This window comes from Phoca vitulina, unplaced genomic scaffold (genome assembly GCF_004348235.1).
Source record: "Phoca vitulina isolate PV1807 unplaced genomic scaffold, GSC_HSeal_1.0 scaffold6, whole genome shotgun sequence".
Classification (NCBI taxonomy): domain Eukaryota; kingdom Metazoa; phylum Chordata; class Mammalia; order Carnivora; family Phocidae; genus Phoca; species Phoca vitulina.
In genome coordinates this window covers 11674800-11693277 of record NW_022589709.1, presented here as the reverse complement: position 1 = coordinate 11693277, position 18478 = coordinate 11674800, and the positions used below count along the sequence as shown (strand labels likewise).

The window sequence follows — 18478 nt, the reverse complement described above, 5'->3', positions numbered from 1 at the left end:
GGTATATTTACAGCTTGCTTTTCTGCACGGAGATCTGATGTGATGGCTTTCTAAGGGGAAAAAGCACTACCACGTTTCCTAGGCATGTAGTGAGAAATTGCACATGTATTAAAAGCAACAACAAAGACGACCAACCAGGGAACTCTCTCTATATTTTTGCAACTTTCATATAAATCTAAAACTATTCTAAAATTAAAAGTTTACCATTAAAAAAAAAAAAAACTAACCAACCAAACAGAAATCATAATGTTTCTTATGTAAAACAAAATAAAAAACAAACCACAAACATTCTAAAATTTAGTAAATACCAGGCCATATCTGGAACACAAGCTCAGGGCCTTCCTTTTCAATCAATCAATTCCCAACTAAGAAGTCCTATGCTGGCATCTTTGGGAGCTACGTCTCCCAGATGGGACAGTCTTCTTTTGGCCTACACGGTGTATCTCCAAATGATTTAGCTGCCAAAGGCCTTGACCCACCATGCCCCAAAAGCAGAGGCTGAGAAGAATTCTTGTGAATAAGTACTTTATTTGGGAAGTGACTCAGAAGAGCAGGAGAGAGGGACAGGGTGAAAAACAGGACAGGAGAAGAGCCAATATAAGGATGAGTGATAGAGTTGGCCACTGCTGTGGGAACCTAGCAATGATGGTGCTGGGACCTTCCAAGGAGCCTTAGGCTATACTTCTCAGGATGAAGGAGAGGAGCGTCTGAACCCATTGGTCAAGGTGGCCCCACAGGTGCTGATTCTGGGATGGCTTACACTTGATTGTCCTCATCCTCAAGGGCATTTAGCACCTTATTGTCAGAAAATTCCAGGGCAGGAAAAGAGGCCGGCATGTTGTGCAGAGCTTACTTAAAGAGCTCCAAGAGTACATTACAGCAACATTTAAAACCTGAGGATTTTATGGAAAAAAAAATCCAGATTTCTCATTTTCTTGAAGTTGTGAGATCTAGAAAACTAGACTTGAATTCCCCAAAGGCGCCAAACTGCCAGAGCCGAGAGGCACTGCCTGGACCTACATAATCCAAATCGGGACAGTCCCCATCCCTGACACATAGCTGAAAACCCAGCTTGTTTCATTCCTTGAGCTTACCTGCCTTCTCCTGTGAATGTTGGACTTTTTGCCCTGACTTGAACTATCCCTAGACTTCATAAACATTCACAGTGAAAAGCAAGCAGGGACTTACTATTAACACTATCTTTCCTCCCTGGCTTCATCTTTCAAAATAAACATAATTTGATTGTGTTTCTTCCAACAGTAGGTTTCAATTCATCATTACTGCTTTGATGTTGAAGATGTTAGATCAATGGATATAATTAATTGATTACGTGCTATATTCCAAGCCAGATGCTCACATTAAATCCTCACATTTAATGTTTAGCAGAATGTAAGATAAGAAGTAGGAGTGCTAGAAGAATCAGTCCACTTGCTTCCTCGGACTCAGAACAAAGAGGTAGACCCTGACAACCAAGGACTTGCAACATCTAATATGCAAGCAAATGGCTGCTCATTATTGGTTTGGAAATACTATATAATGAGCTCCCAGCAACATGGCATTTATTAAGCAAAGCCCTCTAGGAATTAGGAAGCTCTATTGAAACCAGAATTATGGGCTTTTGCATGAAAAGTGAGATTCCAAGTCACCGTCCTAAGCATGAGGCCCTGAATGTTTGAAAGGCTATCAGTTACCAAAGTTATATTCCATAGAGTTCATCCAGTGACACTCAATCCTTCAAGATGTTTATATAAAAATATTGATGCCTTAGTCCAACCTCCCAATGATTCAGATTTAACTAGTCCTGGGCAGGGTTTGGGCATGGGGTCTTTTCAAAACTCCCCAGAAGAGTCTAATGAGTTGCCACCGGTCTGGAGACAGAAATGGCATGGGGCTGCGGCCACCTTCGCTGTCCCCTCACTGCTCAGCACCTTGCTGTAGCCTCCCTGCTGCTCAACCTCTGGGTTTGTGAAGCAGAAAGTGTGAAGTGGGTCATGTCCAGGCCAGGCTTTTGCAACACATACAAATGGGGGTCGGAGTGTGAGCATTCACTGAATTGTTGTTGTGAACTAAGAAGAATTTGAACCCAAGGCTGCCAGATGAACCGAGGTCTTTTTAAAGTTGATAGTGTCACCTGGATTGGCAGTCACGTTGAGAGGAATTTGTTTGGGCTACAGATATTCACCCTGCAGTTGACTAGACTTTTTCTTCTTCTTCTTCTTTTTTTTTTTTTTTTGTTAGAACATTAAAGTAATATTTTTCCCTTCTCTCAGTGTTCCAGCAAACAGATCCATAGAAACATATTTAATCCACTGGAATTACTCTCTAAATAAATTCCACATTTTGGTTCAAAGCGCTACAGATAAATTCAGTGCTTTAATTCCCACACACGAAGCGGACTTTACCTGTACAAGGACTAACTGAGAAGCACGCATTATACAGCCAAGGTGGCAGCAGACGTGGGGGGATTTAAAAGGAAGTGCTTCAAACTATTTTTAAAATAAAATGCATCCCACTGGGACAGCAACTGCCCAATGCCTACTATTCATAAATCAGGTTGAACAAAGAGAAGCTTCACATTTTGTGGCTCTGGCTAAAGAAAAAGACCTGAAAAGGAGGGAGAATAACAGATTCAGCTGAGAATACAACGGAGCCCATCTGATTTTCTCTGCTTCTTTTTGTTGTTGTTGTTGTTGTTTTATTCCCAAAAAGATCTTTCTATCTTGGAGAAAATACATTAAAGATAATGCTCATAGTAACTTGGGGAAAATATTCCAAATATTATAAAAGACTGGTGGACATTATTAAATAAGTCTGTGTTGCATTTATTTTTAATATCTTTGCACACACTTAGTATTTGTTCTAATCGCTCCCAGCAGAGATTTATTGCTAAAGTAGATCTGACTTGAGGTTGAGGGAAAAGGAAAGCAATCAGTGCGGGAGGAATATTGAGTAACTTGGTGCAAGGGAGTTTGGCTGCAGCAGGGAGAGAGGGCTTGGGAGATATGCATGCCAATTAAGGTGCTCAAGAAATGAACATGAATTCATTTCGGGTACATACTAGTCCCCTCCTCTTCATACATCCATGGGGATGCTTCTGGAATTGCTAGAGCTGCAAATTAAATTATAAACCTAAAACATGACACTGAAAATGTAATGTCTCCTTTGATAATATCAGTGCGATGATTCATCAGTGGGTGGGGCGGCACCCCTCCTGGACCCACACCGTAAGGCATGGTGAGCCCGACATTGGCAATTACTCCATCTCTCACAGCAGTTTCTCTAAAGCTCCCGGTCAGAATTATATCCTGTCACAGATCCCATTGCACCAAAGGCCTCCTACACATATGACACAGTAGGTCCCTACAGAGGCACAACTGCAAACTGTGGCACCAGCATAGAAAAGCTCAGAGTGGGTCACCAATACTCCCAGAAAGCAAATGTTAGTGCAACGTATGAATGTCAGAGTGTGCTGGAGAAAACTCTTGCAAGTTGGCATTTCATAGTGTGGGATGCGATACTGTCACGCTGGACAGACACACAGCCCACGTGTTCTAAGTTCCTTTTCTGAGCCGTGCTTTAAATTCTTCTTCTTGGAACAGGAAACAAGCCGCTAATAAGAATAAATTCTCTTGGAGTCGCAACCATGAGTCACTGCAGAGCACTTCGCTTATCTCCCTTTTCGCGGGAGTCTGAATCCACAGGCCCTGTATGCTGAGTCACTCAGACCGAGGTTAACGGTCACAATAGCAGCTCATGAAGGGCCACCTGAGTTCAGAAGGCAGAGGTTTCACCAAAGAGGTGGTTCATACGTTAAGCCTTGTGGGAAGAAAGGATTTGGAATAGGCAGATATGTATTCTACAAAGAAGAAATGGGCAAAGGAAAGTACATGCTCTTCCGGCTATTGCTATAGACTTCGGGGGCCGAGTAGAGAAAGTCAGTGACTGAAGAGAGAACTGGGAGAAGGCAAAAGGCAAGAGATGTGGCCTGTGGCAAACTGGAATGGGAATGGACTGGCCACAGGCACTCGATTCAACATTTCTAAAGCAATCTGTAAGCCAGACTAAACGTATGTAGGGGCTGAGTATGCCTGTGTGCATTAACTTTGTGACCTCTGATTTAGGGGATAAAAAGGAGGTCACCTCTGAGTAGGGGAGTGGGAAATAAAACTAGTCCTGTCTGATTTACTTATGTCTAGAATACACAGTGAAGGTAGGACTGAGTAGAACGTGTAAAGGAAGTTTTTTTGTATGGTTTTTTTTTTTTTTCCTACTCTCTTTGCAGGATTTTCTTCTTCCTTTTCCTGTCCATTGATTACCTGTGTTCCCATGTGAGCTTCTTATTTCTTTACCTCGTACATTTTTCCTGGATGATCACACTGAGTCCCAAGAAATTATTAGCTGTCAACTCCTAAATCTCTATCCAGCTCAGATCTCTCAGCAGAATTTCAGAGCCTTTACGTTCAGCTGCCTATTAGATATCTACATGTGCATGGCCTAAGGGCGCCTCCAACTCAAAAGGTCCACACTTACACATCCTATCTTTATCCACAAACCAGCTCATCCTCTGTTTCGAACCCCAGTGACTAGCACTAACATTGAGACAGGTGCCATAACCAGAAACTTCAGTCCTTGAATCTTCTTCTCTCCCTCACCTTGCGTCTCCCATCAGTTGCCAGGAAGTATTAACCCCACATTCTGAACATCCTCAGATTTGCTAGTCAAGTTACCAGTTGGCAGGAATACAATACATATTCACTTGTACACACAACATACCCCTCACACACATGCTGAGTCTCTGATTTATTGAGCCAATGACAGAATGAATAAGGTACTGTTGTCTCACAGAAAAGAGGTAGATAAAACTTAATCTTTTTTCTGCATTTTTCTTGCCATGGATCCATAGGAGGTGTTCTGTTGCTGATGCTACTCTACGTAGGCAGGAACCTAACAAGGTTGAGGGGGAAAAAAAATCTAAACTCTTGTAACAATGCTACATTTTTATACTCAGGTGTATGTAACCACTCCAGGAGAACCTGAACTAACAATCTATGCACTTCCATTTAAGGGCTTAATTACAACCATTGACCCTTCCTGGCTCTTTAAGTAAACTGAACATCAGAAAGGTAAAATTCCCAATGCCCAAGAGTCCCAGAACAATATATCTGCCTCCATTTTTACAGAGTCCTAAAAAGGACAACAATCTTTGTGGCTTAACAACATTTTTCAAGCATCTCCATCATCCCAAGTCAGACTACTAAGCTCCCTTGCCTCCATGAAACACACTCTCCTAACCTACCTCACTGAGCATCTTGTCTCCCAAGCCAGCATTATCTCTTCAAAAAGCATCATGACCAACTTTCATCCTACTACTCTAGCTCATTTGTCCCCACTCCACATTCAGCTAACTTGAACTTCTTTTAGATTCTTAGAACTAAGCTTTGTCATCTCTGAACCTTTGCACGTTCTGCATCTTTTGCCTGAAAACTTCTTGCCAATCTGATCACCCAACCCCTCGTCCTTCAAGTGTATGAAAGGATGTCATGATTTCTGACATTCCTGATGCACAATTCTGGGTTAGATGCCTCTCCAGAATTACACAATATTTTCCCTTTTTGGTGTTTATCAGACATACCTAGTTACATGTCTATTATATCTTTCCTTTTTAGGATCACCAGGCTTTGTGTGGTTACAGACTATGTTTGCCTTATTCATTGCTCTAAACCATAACTTAACACAGTTGCCTCATGGGTTCCCCAAAATATATTTGGATTAATTTGAGTGAAGGGGCAAAAATAGAGCAATGTTTTAGAAATTCAAGACTATCTATGATACCCTCCCCCCCCCAAAAAAAAAGTGCCAGGGGAAGGACTAAGGGAAGGAGGGAATTTGAATGGTGAAGTAGTTGTCCAGTCTTGAAATGTTGGAAGCTTCCCATGGAATGAGAAACTTGGACAAAAGATAAATTAAGAAAGAATAACCATCATAACTTGATGAACATCAGTATAAAGAAAAAAGAGTCTTCTTGGAAGACAAAAATGCAAGAGTTGTGATACCAATTCCCAAAAGCCAGGAAATAAAAATGGAAACAGATTTTGAGGAAAAGACAATTAAGTTTTCTACTGGACTATTTAAGAAGACATACTCCAGGAGTAGTTAGAAAAGTAGAAATGGAGCTTGGAAATACCATTTATGTTAGACTTGAGTATCAGCAGGTTTGGGAGCATCTTGTATGAGGCCAGTCAGTATTCCTCACCCATTTCTGATACCAGAACCTTTCTTTCCAATATGGAATTCATTCCATCCAGTTTAGGAGGCACTCACCATAAGCCATCTCCAGGCACAGAGAAGGCCTAAGTCAAAGACATGGCCAAGAAAAGTCAGAATGATAGAGGCATCAGCATGTGTTCCCTGCGAAGCCTATCTGGATCTGACCCTTTCCAACAATGTTACGGAGGGCAGAGAATGTGACAGTGGGATTATCAACAGACATCTTCAAATAGATTCTCTCCAAAGAATAAAGCCAAGTCAGAAAATGAGAAATGAGAGATGGTACGCGTAGGTCCAGATGCATTGTTTGATTCTCCAGTGATGTAAGACAAAGCATCACATATTTTTCATAAGCTCGTTTCAGTCAGAATATTATCTTACTTTCACTTGTAACTGAAAAAGTCTTGAAAAGTAGGAACAGTGAATGTGAAGTTATAGGAACTGGACTGTTACAAAGAAAGTGCCACAGAAAAGAAAGAATGGAGGGCTAAGGGCGAAACTGGAGAAGAACCACAGAAAAAGAGCAAAAAAAGAAATTCAATTCAGAGAAAGTTAGATCAAAAGTAGAATGCAGAACTGACAACAGGTAATTACTTAAAGGGCAATAATTGGGCAAGCACAAAGATTAAAATTTGAACAGTATAGATTTAATACCAGAAGGGCAGTGAATACAACAAAGAAAATCCAGAGAAGACTGAATCACTAAGTGGCAAGGACTTCAAATTATTACCTATAGAGTGATGAGAATGGATTAATTTTCTCCAGACTTTATAAGGATAAAACCTTCCCTTAATTAAACCCAGCCCTAAAATTCACATTTATTTTTATGCCATAAAATGCACATCTTTAAAACAAAGTCCATATCCGGTGACACTACCTTAGAGCATTTTTTTTCTGATCTTTTTTCTTTGTTTACTTGTAAAGTTGTTTGACTAGAAACTCTTACAGTGTGTTGGCATCAGCTGACAGTTGTTAGATGGTATCTTTCCTTTTTCTCTAAAAATAGGGAAATAATGTGTGCGTTATGTTCATCTTTGGTAGGAAAGGGTATGGTGCACAGGGAGTCAAACACATTTTATCAACAACTGGAAGAAAAATTCTGGATTTGAAGATGTCAGAATTTTTGCAAGTCATAAGAAACAAGAAACAAGAAAAAAATCCAAGGGAAAAATATTCTCTTGCACACAATATTAGGAGAGGTGGAGAGCTGATGATGACCACTTTTGCTGGCAACGGACTTAAAATGACAATAATGATAACCACTAGCACCTATTCAGCACTTATTAAAAGAAAGATAGCATCCATACCATGATAAATGCATAATCATAAAAACATTATCCCAATAACTATAATGTGGGAACTTTTGCAGAGGGAGAAAATGAGATTCAGAGGTTCTATGTTCTGGAATTTGATCAAGCTCACACTGATGGAACGCATCAGTACTGGGGTACAGAAAGTTGAGCTTTGGGTCTGCATTCTTAACTGCTTTCCTATGTGCCTCTCAAATGAAGCAAGAAGGATTCAAATTAGCCAGCAAGAAGACAATGGATCATATTACACTGAAAAGTTGTAGATTCTCTTTTTCTTAAAAAAATCAATCAATCAATCAACAACACAACCAAAGAATAAGAAGCAGCATGTTATTCTCAGTTGAGTTATGAAAAGAAGTCCTGCCTAGAGGTGGGAAAATAAATTAAAAACAATCTTCTCAAGGTACTTTTTAGCCTTCCAAATACTGACCTGACAAACTTTTGAACTTCACTAAAATTCTCTGTAGGGAAAGGGCTGGGGTTTTCAATATAGAATCTTTCTAACTGTTGCTTTGGGTACAGTGTAAAAATAAGTTTTTTAAGATACTGGTATAGGCAGAAATGCTCATAGGTTTCCAAAGCATTTCACCAATTCTTATATACATTGATTGAATGAATACAGTTAACATTTTAGCTTATAGTGGTTCATGAGTTTCTAGCACATCAACACAGGTTAAATTTATGCTATGCCAGATTACACAGAGTAAAATATATTGACCCAATTATTTTAAAGATCACAAGAGTGAAAATTGGTTTATGAAATACCAAAATCAAACCTAGTCTAATAAGTGTATGTGTGTCCATCTTTACGTACTTTTTAAGTGCATCAAAGGGCTGGTGAAAGTTATTTCTGTGCTAGAACTGATTGAGGGAACTGATGCAAGCGTATTTTCAAAAATCCAATCTTCCCCCAATTCTTTCTTCAACCTTGACCCAAAGAGACAGCCTGAGGAGCAGAGAAAGAATTCAATCTTGGCCCCCTCTCCAGAGACTTGCACTACTAACTAGAAAGAAGGGCTTTTTGAGGCATGAGAAGCCTGGCTGAATTCTCTGGCCCACTGGGCCTTGCCTAGCACAGACACCAGTCGGTTCTGCTTTCCTGAGCAATATCATTTAGATAGCAACACCCTTCTTGGCTAGTGTTCCAGGTTGAGAGGTTGCGGTAAAAGGTGATGACTAGAGGGAAGGGCAAAGAACTGATGCCGACAGCCTGGCGCGCGTTCTGACAGCAGGAACTTTCTCCTGCAGTGGTGGCTGGTGGAGAGCTACTGTAGGTCGGAACGCTTACGGGGAGTTTGGGACACTTGTGGGAATGGCGGCAAATGGGCGAGCACGGGACTCAAGATCAGCAGTGCTGGTGGCAGTGCTCAGGGGACATTCAAGGTAGCAACTGTAGTTCCTACAGTAAGAAATGTTTAAAGGTGTTGATACCAAAAAGGTTTACAAACTGAACTTCACAGCCTTTGACTTAGGCTTTACGAGCTTGTTTTTGTTTGTTTATTTATTTATTTGGGAGGGCATCACACACAGTAGTTCAAGTTCAAGACACAGCTCTTGAATCCAGCTTCTGGGATTTAAAACTTGTCTTCACCAATTCCTATATTTGTGACCTTGGAATGAATTATTTAACCTCTTCATGCCTCAGTTTCCTTATCCAGCAAAAAGGGAGGAAAAATAGGACCCACCTCACAACACTGTTGTGAACGTTCTCCTGGGTTAATATCAGCAAAATGCTTAGACTGACACCTGACATATAGAAAGTGCTCAACGAATGTTAGCCATTATTCTTTTGTTGTTCTCATTGTTCTTGTTTAATACATCTGAAAATGGTGTACTAATTCCAGTGAAACACAAAATGTAGACCAGAGTCACAGGCACATTAATATGCAAAAGCAGAGTTCAAGTCTAACTTGAGGCTCGCAAGCCATGGGGGAATGTCTTGTGTATCACGCTGCTCTACACCCTAACTTCAGGGTCCCAAAGAACAAGCTTATACAATCTGCCTGGGCACTTGGCTGACCTTCATTATCCAAAGTGGCATCTATTTCACAGGTTAGACCGGGGCTGGGTCTGACCGGGGATTAGACCACTGGTCACTTTTGTCAGGTGCATTAACTCTCAGACCACTAGGATGCTATTCAGTGCAGAATTAGTCATTTACTAATTACTAATTACTCCAATGGCCACAGACCTAAGGTCAGCAATTTTCTCCCTTCACACCAGGAGGATCCAGCATAATAGAGGCCAGACAGGTAATTTGCATTGTCTCTTCTTAGGAGCAGAGGCTGATCCTGTGTTGAAAGCAAGCGAAGAAGGTATAATTTGATGGGAACTTCCATAAGCTTCTCATAGGAACACCTAGCATCTCTCTCCTGCTGGGATCTGGCAGATTCTCACATTTGAGACTTGCAGATACTTGCAGGGGAACTGGACAGGGTCTGACCCTGGCCCCACACCACTTTTAGTAACTGGCAATTCTTTTCCACTCTGAGCATCTGGAGAGTCATCCAACTGTGTTTGCCAAACTTGCTTGAATGTGAGAAGCATGTTTGTTTTATGATCAGTGTCTTGGGTTTTAAATAAGAATACCACAGGAGATGATCCTGCTATGATCCTTGCTAATGTACCTCTAGGCTAATAAGTTCTGAGATGATCCTGCTCTTTGATTTCATGAATAAGAAAATAAAATGGGAAATGCATGACATTTAAAAATTATTGTTATTCCTGAGAGTAAAATTTATTTTAACCCTCTCTGTAGTGGCTAAGTTTCACGTTGACTAGGATGCCTGCCAGATTGTATCTCCTGTTCTTCCTCTCCTTAAATATGTGCTTATTTACTTCCTGAGTTCAATTTTAGAACCCATCAAAGTAGATCCACTCAGACTCTGACTACATTTTCATGCATAAATTCATAGATGTCTTCAGAAGGAACTGCACTTGCATATGCAAATACTTTCCAATGCCTTTTCATTTCTACTTTTGGCCTGCAGTTTTTAATTCATGCAAACACATTACACAAACAAATATGGGCTCAATAACAACACACGGCATGTGTGAATTGTTAATTGCAAAGCTATGGGTTTGATATGGCCAAGCAACTTCCATTATTATCAATGGAGAGGAACAAGATTAAACAGGAAGAATAAAGGTATATTTGAACATAAAATCCCAAGCATTTGGTTTCATTTTATGTAAATATTAATAAGGGAAAAGGTGACAGGACAATCCACAATTCAACAATAATCTGGGATCTACAGCTCAGTGCACAATGATCCAGAAACCAGGATGCACCTTTAATGAGACTTAGGAAGAAAGCTCAACATTTCTGCACAGAATCATAAGAAACAAAAATGTATGCAGCAACACTGTAAATAAAACCAGAAATATAGTAGAAAAATGAAAGGCTTTCAACCATGCTGAACATGCATCACCTTTCAAAATATTTGAGTCTTGTATTAGTGACACTCTTGGAAATAACAAGTGTCCTAATACTTTATATTGGAAATTTAAACAGTCTCTTAATTAATTAAGCTGGGATTCTTCATATTTTTTTTCCCCAATTCCCACTCATGCACTTTGGGGTCAGGAGAGAACTTAGTGAAGTAAAACATTTGTTGAAGTTACTCACAGCTCAAAGACATTTGATACAGAGCAATTTTCAAGCAACCCTCCCCCTGTTTGAAGTGTGTTTTATTTATATGAAGATAACTCAGAAAAGGAGAGTGTAGATTAAATAAAAATTGTATCCTGCAAGGGTCTACAATTGCAGTGGAAATATAATTTTGACTGTTTCTCTGCTGATTTTTTAAAAAATATTCTGTTAAATATAAAAACTGGAGCTAGGTTAACTGGGAGCATACAAGAGCATGTTTTTTAGAACAAACACTGGATTACAGATTTGTGTGTGTGTGTGTATGTGTGTATATACATAGAGAGGGAATACATATATGTGGTGTTTTCACCAGGAATGGAATTCCAAGCTATCAACTGAATGTTTGTGATCCCCCCCACCAAAAAAATCTTATATTGAAACCTAACCCCCAATGGTATTTGGAGGTGGGGCTTTTGGGAGGTGATTGAGCCATGAGGGTAGAACCCTCATGAGTGGGTTTAATGCCCTTATAAAAGACGACCCGGAGAGCGCCCCTGCCCTCTTCAGCTATGTGAGGACACAGGGAAAGAGAGCAGTCAATAAACCAGGAAGCTAGCTCTCACCAGACACTAAATTTGCTAGTACATTTATCTTGGACTTCCCAGCCTCCAGAACTATACGAAATAAATTTCTATTGTTTATAAGCCACCCGTTTATGGTATTTTGTTATAGCAGCCAGAAAGAACTAAGACACAAGCTAAAGTATCGCATGAGGAATTGAATTAGTTACAATATTCAGGAACAGGAACAAGAAACAAGAAATAAAGAATCAATGTTATAAACAAATGATGCAATAACCTAGCAGGCAGGGCCTGGAATCTTGGCAGAGTGACCCTTGCTGATGCACTGCCTGTGGTTTTGTGCATTCACTTGTAATTTTGCTAAGCTGTTCCTGTAAATCACACATGGCAAGGCTGGTCCACAAAGGACAAGACATGGAACTCATGAGTCAACCTCACCATACTGCCTCTCAGCACTGTTTTTGCTTTAAGTCTACATGTCCATACATTTACAGCAACCCTTGACAAGCGATAACAAACTTCCTCATGGATATTGGATATGAAGAGAATGCCAACTGTTAGTGCTTGAGAAAAATATCCTCCTCCCCAAAGAAATCAAAATACTGAAAGAAAAATAAGTTTTTGTGAAAGTAGCAGGGAGAATTATATCTGTGGAATTGGGTAATAACATACATCAGTTCACCTATGCTCTGAAACACCAAAAGACAAATGCATAACTCAAAATTGACACCACATCTGAGAAGGAAAGAAATTATATATTACACAGGATAGGGGAGGTTCACATAGATTTTAATCAATATAGCATTTTTTTTAAAGAGAATCTAACTGAGAAGCTCAATGTGTAAAACAGTAGAAATTCGAGCAGTTTAAAAGCCACAGATAGTTTTGAGTTCCTCAGGACAGGGATTCATAATGGTCTCAGGAATACCCCTTACAGAGCCAAAGGTTTGCTATATGTTACATTTATCAAAACCTACCATTGTGGGGCTCCAAAGCAACCACCAAATTGTCAAGGAATTCAGCATCCAGGACAAAAGAGGCTCTTCTGTCATTCCCACAGGATTCTGCTATGGGTCGATAAAAGGATTGTTCTCTTAAACTAAACTCTAAAGGAGAGATGATGCCAGCAAGCTTTGCTTCCAGTTTTACCAACCTCAGTGATTGACACGCAACAGTGCAAGAATGTAAGGCGGCTCGGAGCAAGTCAGTAGGGTCAGCTCTACCTACCTTGTCTTGGAAACTCATCTGACTCCCGGTGAACGAGGTCCGTGACTCGGTTTCCATAGTGCATCCTGCTGTCATGGTCATAGGCCTTCAGAGTCTCACTGGAGCTGTAGGACTTTTGCGTGGGCACGCGGCAGTCTTCACTGTCCAGGGAGGAACTCGTGTAGCGGCACTCTTTGCCACACCGCCCCCTGGTCAGAGAGCGGTGTCGCCTGTCCTTCACATCCATTATTCCGGGTTTGACAGAAGGTCGATACTTTCAGAAAAGTGAGGCCTGAGTTTTGGCGCTTGTCACTTTGCCACCTGAAAACATCAAAGGAAAAAGAACAAGACTGTGATTATAAGAAATGCTGCCTTCAGTTCTGACTCATTCTCTGACTGAGATAAAAACATAAAAAGGGAATTTGGTCAGTAGTGTACAATCTCTTTTCCAAATGTTTAATGCATACTTAAACAATCAGCCTAAATAGAACAACTGGATACAGTAAATTAATTCTTTTGCTGGTTAATAGATTTTGAGAAAAAAAATTGTATTAAAATAACTCATCTTTTGATTTTCCTATATGTACACAGATGACATAAGTCTGTCAGTAATGCAAGATTTTACTATGAAGTGGCTCAAAGCAAAACTGATATTACCCATCTTTAATTGCACTCTCTTTTTGCTATAGAGAGGTTGGGGTAAAGCAAATATCAAAATTAAATAAATAAAAAGAAAAGAAAAGTACATGGTGGCATACATATATGCTACTGAAGCTCTGCAATGGTACCAAGTCACATCTGACTAATATAAAATTGCCTAGCTGGGTCTCAAGAATAGTAATATAAGCCATTCTTGACGTGCAAACAATCCTCCTCTGATTTCTTTTTTTTTTTTTTTTAAGATTTTATTTATTTGAGAAGGAGAATGAGAATGAGAGAGAGGGAGAAAGAGAAAGAGAGCATGAGTTGGGGAGAGGCAAAGGGAGGGGGAGAAGCAGACTCCCCACTGAGCAGGGAGCCCAATATGGGGCTCAATCCCAGCACCATCAGATCATGACCTGAGCCAAGGCAGACGCTTAACTGAATGATCCACCCAGGTGCCCGGCTCCTCTGATTTTTTTAATGAACCTTCAGCAAACTCCTAATCAATTTTCTTTCCTTTGCAAATCTGTGTCTTGAACACACCAGGTCACTCCCTTCCCTAGTCATCTACCAATAGGAGATCCTGCTCACAAGAGGTCTAACTGGCACAACCACCTGATCATCAACCTAAGCCTGCTGGGCTTCATTGCTGGGCTAGCTGCTGCTGAAAAGAAAAATGGGGAAGAGTAAATGAATGCAAGAGGTAAACTGATGGGAAGGAATCTCTTTAACATATGAACTGGCAACCAGAGAACCCCTCAGTCTGTCACTTGACACCCTGAGCCTGAAAGTGTATGCCAAACATCACTCAGAAAACACTAGCCTTCTGCCTAGCAAATACAACAAAATCGCTTAGATGCCTCCAAGTTTCAAATGATAGGCTCTTACTGATTTCATTGGCCATGCAAAATAGCACGGACCATAGGGCCAGGGCCTGGACAGAATGGACAAATATGAAATTTAATTAAAATGGAAAATACAACTCAGAGTGAGCGTAATCATTTTTCTCCAGTCTACTGTTGCTCACTGCCTCCTCAATATGTCAGAAAATATTTGGTGAGCAGATCTGTAGTTTTGAACTCCTCTGCTCTTCTTTGGCTATTTACCACACTGTAATGGGATGCCTATTTATACCAAAGAACTAGCCTGTATGCAAAGCTATGTGCATGGCATCTGTCTCAAGATGGCAGAAGCCAAGTTATCCTTCCCTTGTTTTTTTACACTAAGCGTCCCTTTTGGATCTCATGAATCCTCCTGATTTATATTATTTGTATACTTTATCAAATACTGCTTATAATCATGGACAATTTTGTTTGAAAATTGACAATTAAAAAGAGGGTACACCTGTTGTGAACACCAAGCACAGTGGTATTGCTGCCACGATCACTTATAAAAGAGCTAATCTTTAGTTTCCTGGATCGTACAGTTCCTGACTCAGGAGGCTGAGAAGCATCTTTGCGAGTTACGAGTCAAGACCCCAGGACCCGCTTGAAGGACACAAATACTCAATGTTGGCATGGAAGTTTTTGTGGCTGTATAGCTGATCCAAGTATCTTAACACTAATGCAATTTCTAGATGCCAAAAATCACCTTCCCTAGTTTACAACATGTGATCTCAACATTTTGGAATTCATATTACAGGCTGGTTAAGAGCATGACCACTTAAGTCTTGATTGGATGCCAACCTTACCATGGCCACTGATTAGCCAGAGCTTTTGTAAAATTAGTCCTGGACTTTCAAATTTAATTTCTCAACCAGTGAATATGGAACATAACAGAATCTACTTCATAAAGTTTTTATAAAAATTAAAACAGATACGGTGGTAAAGCTCCTAATATGTTGTCTAATACATGGTAGAGATCTATAAGAAATAGGTTTTTTTCCTCTAAAATAATTGAAAATTTTTTTCTTAGCTAAGTAGTTACAGATATGCATAACACAGAGGATGGCAACAATAATATAAAACCCTAGAATTCAAAATTCTAATTATAAATATCAATATTGAACTACACACAGATAAAGAGAGACCTTCAGCCCCTATTAAAGGTATTTAAGATTGTGTGTGCACCAACACTGAAGAGCCACAGTGTTTCTTTGGGAAGTTGGGTGCTTTGAGTGAATTTTATAATTTTTCTCTCTCCTGATTCACTGTAAGTTTTTACTTTTTAATGTTTTTAGTGTTCCTGACTCATGAAATCCTATCTCCTTTAATTTGTATCATGCTTTAGAAAGCGGGTTGACTTTCTGTGTGTGGGTATGTGATTTTATTTCATATATTTTTAAAAAATCATGTTTTAAGTGGGGGCCTAAAGGCTTATTACCTATTCATAAAGTACAAGAACTATAGTGGGTGGACATTTTGACGTCTAATTTGGTTGTCCAGTGATCTTTTCTTGCTAAATTCCTCTTTTTTGTCTATTCCCTTGATAGTTAAGTTTGTCAGCAATGTCATCTCTGGACAAATGATAGATGTTTATATATAATGAGGTAAAAAAAATGACAAATCTTAGTCAGAGAAAGCTAATTTTTTAAGGAACTGAGCAGAGTACACAGATTGTTGGCCAAAAGACGTTCTGAACTTAGCCTGCCTGTTATTTAAAAATTAATTTTCAAGATTAAAAAAGATAAAATAGGAGGATTTATATTACAATCTGGATCTCCAGCTTATCATGAACATTTGGGCAGTCTAGAAATTTCCACTTCCAGAAAGATGTAATTAACGTACTTCACCTATTTCTCCCACTAGGTACAACTAAAACCCCTGGATATTATATATAAAACAAATATAAGAAAAATACGATAGGTGGAAAGAGAAGGCAGACCAACTAGGACCTTTAGAACCCAAGCAACAATACTGTGGCAAATTCCTGAGATTTCTTTTTGCCCTATATATCTCAGACTTGGAGCTAAAGGCCCTGGCAACCCAGAAACATCAATAGGCACAGACAACAAAAGCCCCAACAAAAGCAGGCTTCTCCTAGCCAAAGGACAAAGAGGCAGTATAACAAAAAGAAAATGTTTAGATAGTGACAACTCCCCTCTAGCCAAACAACATGGAAAAACCTGTAGTCCCAGTCCCACCTTCACCAGCAAAAGCCAAGTGGGGAGCCTAGATTTCCAAGCTGCTGAGGTGACAAGGCCTCCCAATCTCATACAGTGGTTTCATACAAGGCTAAGAAGGGAGCCAGGATTTTCATCCCTTCCAGAAAATAATGAAGCCATCCTCTCCTCATAGGAAGGCTGGCCTTCCACTCCCATGGAGTAGTAGTAAGATGCCACTCTCCTCCCCTGGAGTGGTATAGGAGGAAGCCTAGTGGGGAGTTAGGACTTTCACCATCTCCAGTGGTAACCAGTCCTTCTGCCTCTTGTTGGTAGTTTGTCGGGGTCACTAGATATTGGTATCAGTGGGAGTAATGACAGGTAATGAGGCGCTCCTATCCCAATCACCAAGGGAAGTATCAATGGAGGCCTAGTGGGGAGCCAGAACTCCCCCACCTCCTCCCTACCCACCAGCTTCTAATAGGGAGATCCCTGCCTTAGGGTATTGGTAGAGACTGAGTGGGGAACCAGGACTTTTATTCCAATCTAGCAGGAATGAGGTGGGGTTTCTCTTCTGACAGAGCAGTGTCAGAGGAAACTAATTAAAACAGAAAACTTAAGTAAGACGTAGAATCTCATAACATAATACCCAAAATGTCTCGATTTCAACAACAACAACAATAACAACAACAACAACAACAAACAACCTGTCATACCAAGAACTAGGAAGATCTCAAACTGAAGGGAAAAAAAAAAACAAAACAAAAACAATCAATATATGCCAACACTTAGAAGACAAGATGTTGGAATTATCTGACATAGACTTTAAAACAGCCATCATAAAACTCCTCAATGAGCAATTATGGTCACACCTAAAACAAATGAAAAACTAGAGACTCATAAAAAAGATAAGAAGTCTCAGCAAATGAATAAAAAGATATAAAGAGGACTCTGATGGAAGTTTTTAGAACAGAAAAATGAAATAACTAAAGTGAAAAACTCAATAGATGGGCTCAAGAGCAGAATAGAAGGAGTAAAGAATAAGGGAGCTTGAAAATTAAATAGAAATTACTCAAACTATACAACAGATTAAAAAAAAATAGCCTAGGAAAAAAATGCAAAGAGCCTCAGGGACCTGTAGAATGGTAACAAAAGACCTAGGGTTGTCAGAGTCTCAGAATGAAAGAAGAAAGAGAGAGGGCTGAGAAGCAGCTGAATGCATCCAAATTTGCAAAAGACATAAAGCTGAACAAACACCAAGTGGGATAAATCCAAATTTATCCATATCAGGACATACAGTCAAACTTCTGAAAAGTTAAGACAAAGAAAATTTTGCAAGCAGTGAAAGAAAAATAATATCTTACCTACAGAGGAAAACAATTTAAATGAAAATGGATTTCTCATCAGAAACCATGAAAGTCAGAAAGAAATTGCACGATTTTTTTCAAATGCTGAAAAAAAAAGAAGTTTCAATCCAGAATCTAACATCCAGTAAAAATATCCTTATAGAATGAAGGTGAAAACATGGCATCTAAGAGAAGAAAAAACTAAGATAATTTATCAGTACAGTACTAGCACAAAAATAGACACATAGAGGGGTGCCTGGGTGGCTCAATCAGTTAAGCATCTGACTCTTGATTTTGGCTCAGATCATGATCTCAGGGTCATGAGATAGAGCCCCACATCAGACTCCAGAGTGGGCGTGGAGTCTGCTTAAGATTCTTTCTCTCCCTCTTCCTCTGCCTCTCCCCTCTGCTCTCTCTTGCACGCTCTCGCTCTTAAAAAAAAAAAAAAAAGTTACTTAATATAAAAAAATAGACACATAGATCAATAAAACAGA

The 18478-nt window shown here is 39.8% G+C and overlaps 1 protein-coding gene across 11 annotated transcripts in view; it reads right to left on the bottom strand.

Annotated features, from left to right (window-relative positions):
• Positions 1-18478, bottom strand: part of TENM2 (teneurin transmembrane protein 2) — a 1203413-nt gene that overhangs the window by 908723 nt on the left and 276212 nt on the right. For all 11 annotated transcript variants that reach the window (XM_032403433.1, XM_032403432.1, XM_032403428.1 and 8 more), the window contains exon 3: positions 12978-13277. In XM_032403433.1, coding sequence (XP_032259324.1) covers positions 12978-13203 — 226 coding nt within the window. In that variant the 5' untranslated portion in view covers positions 13204-13277. The remainder of the gene's footprint in view (positions 1-12977; positions 13278-18478) is intronic.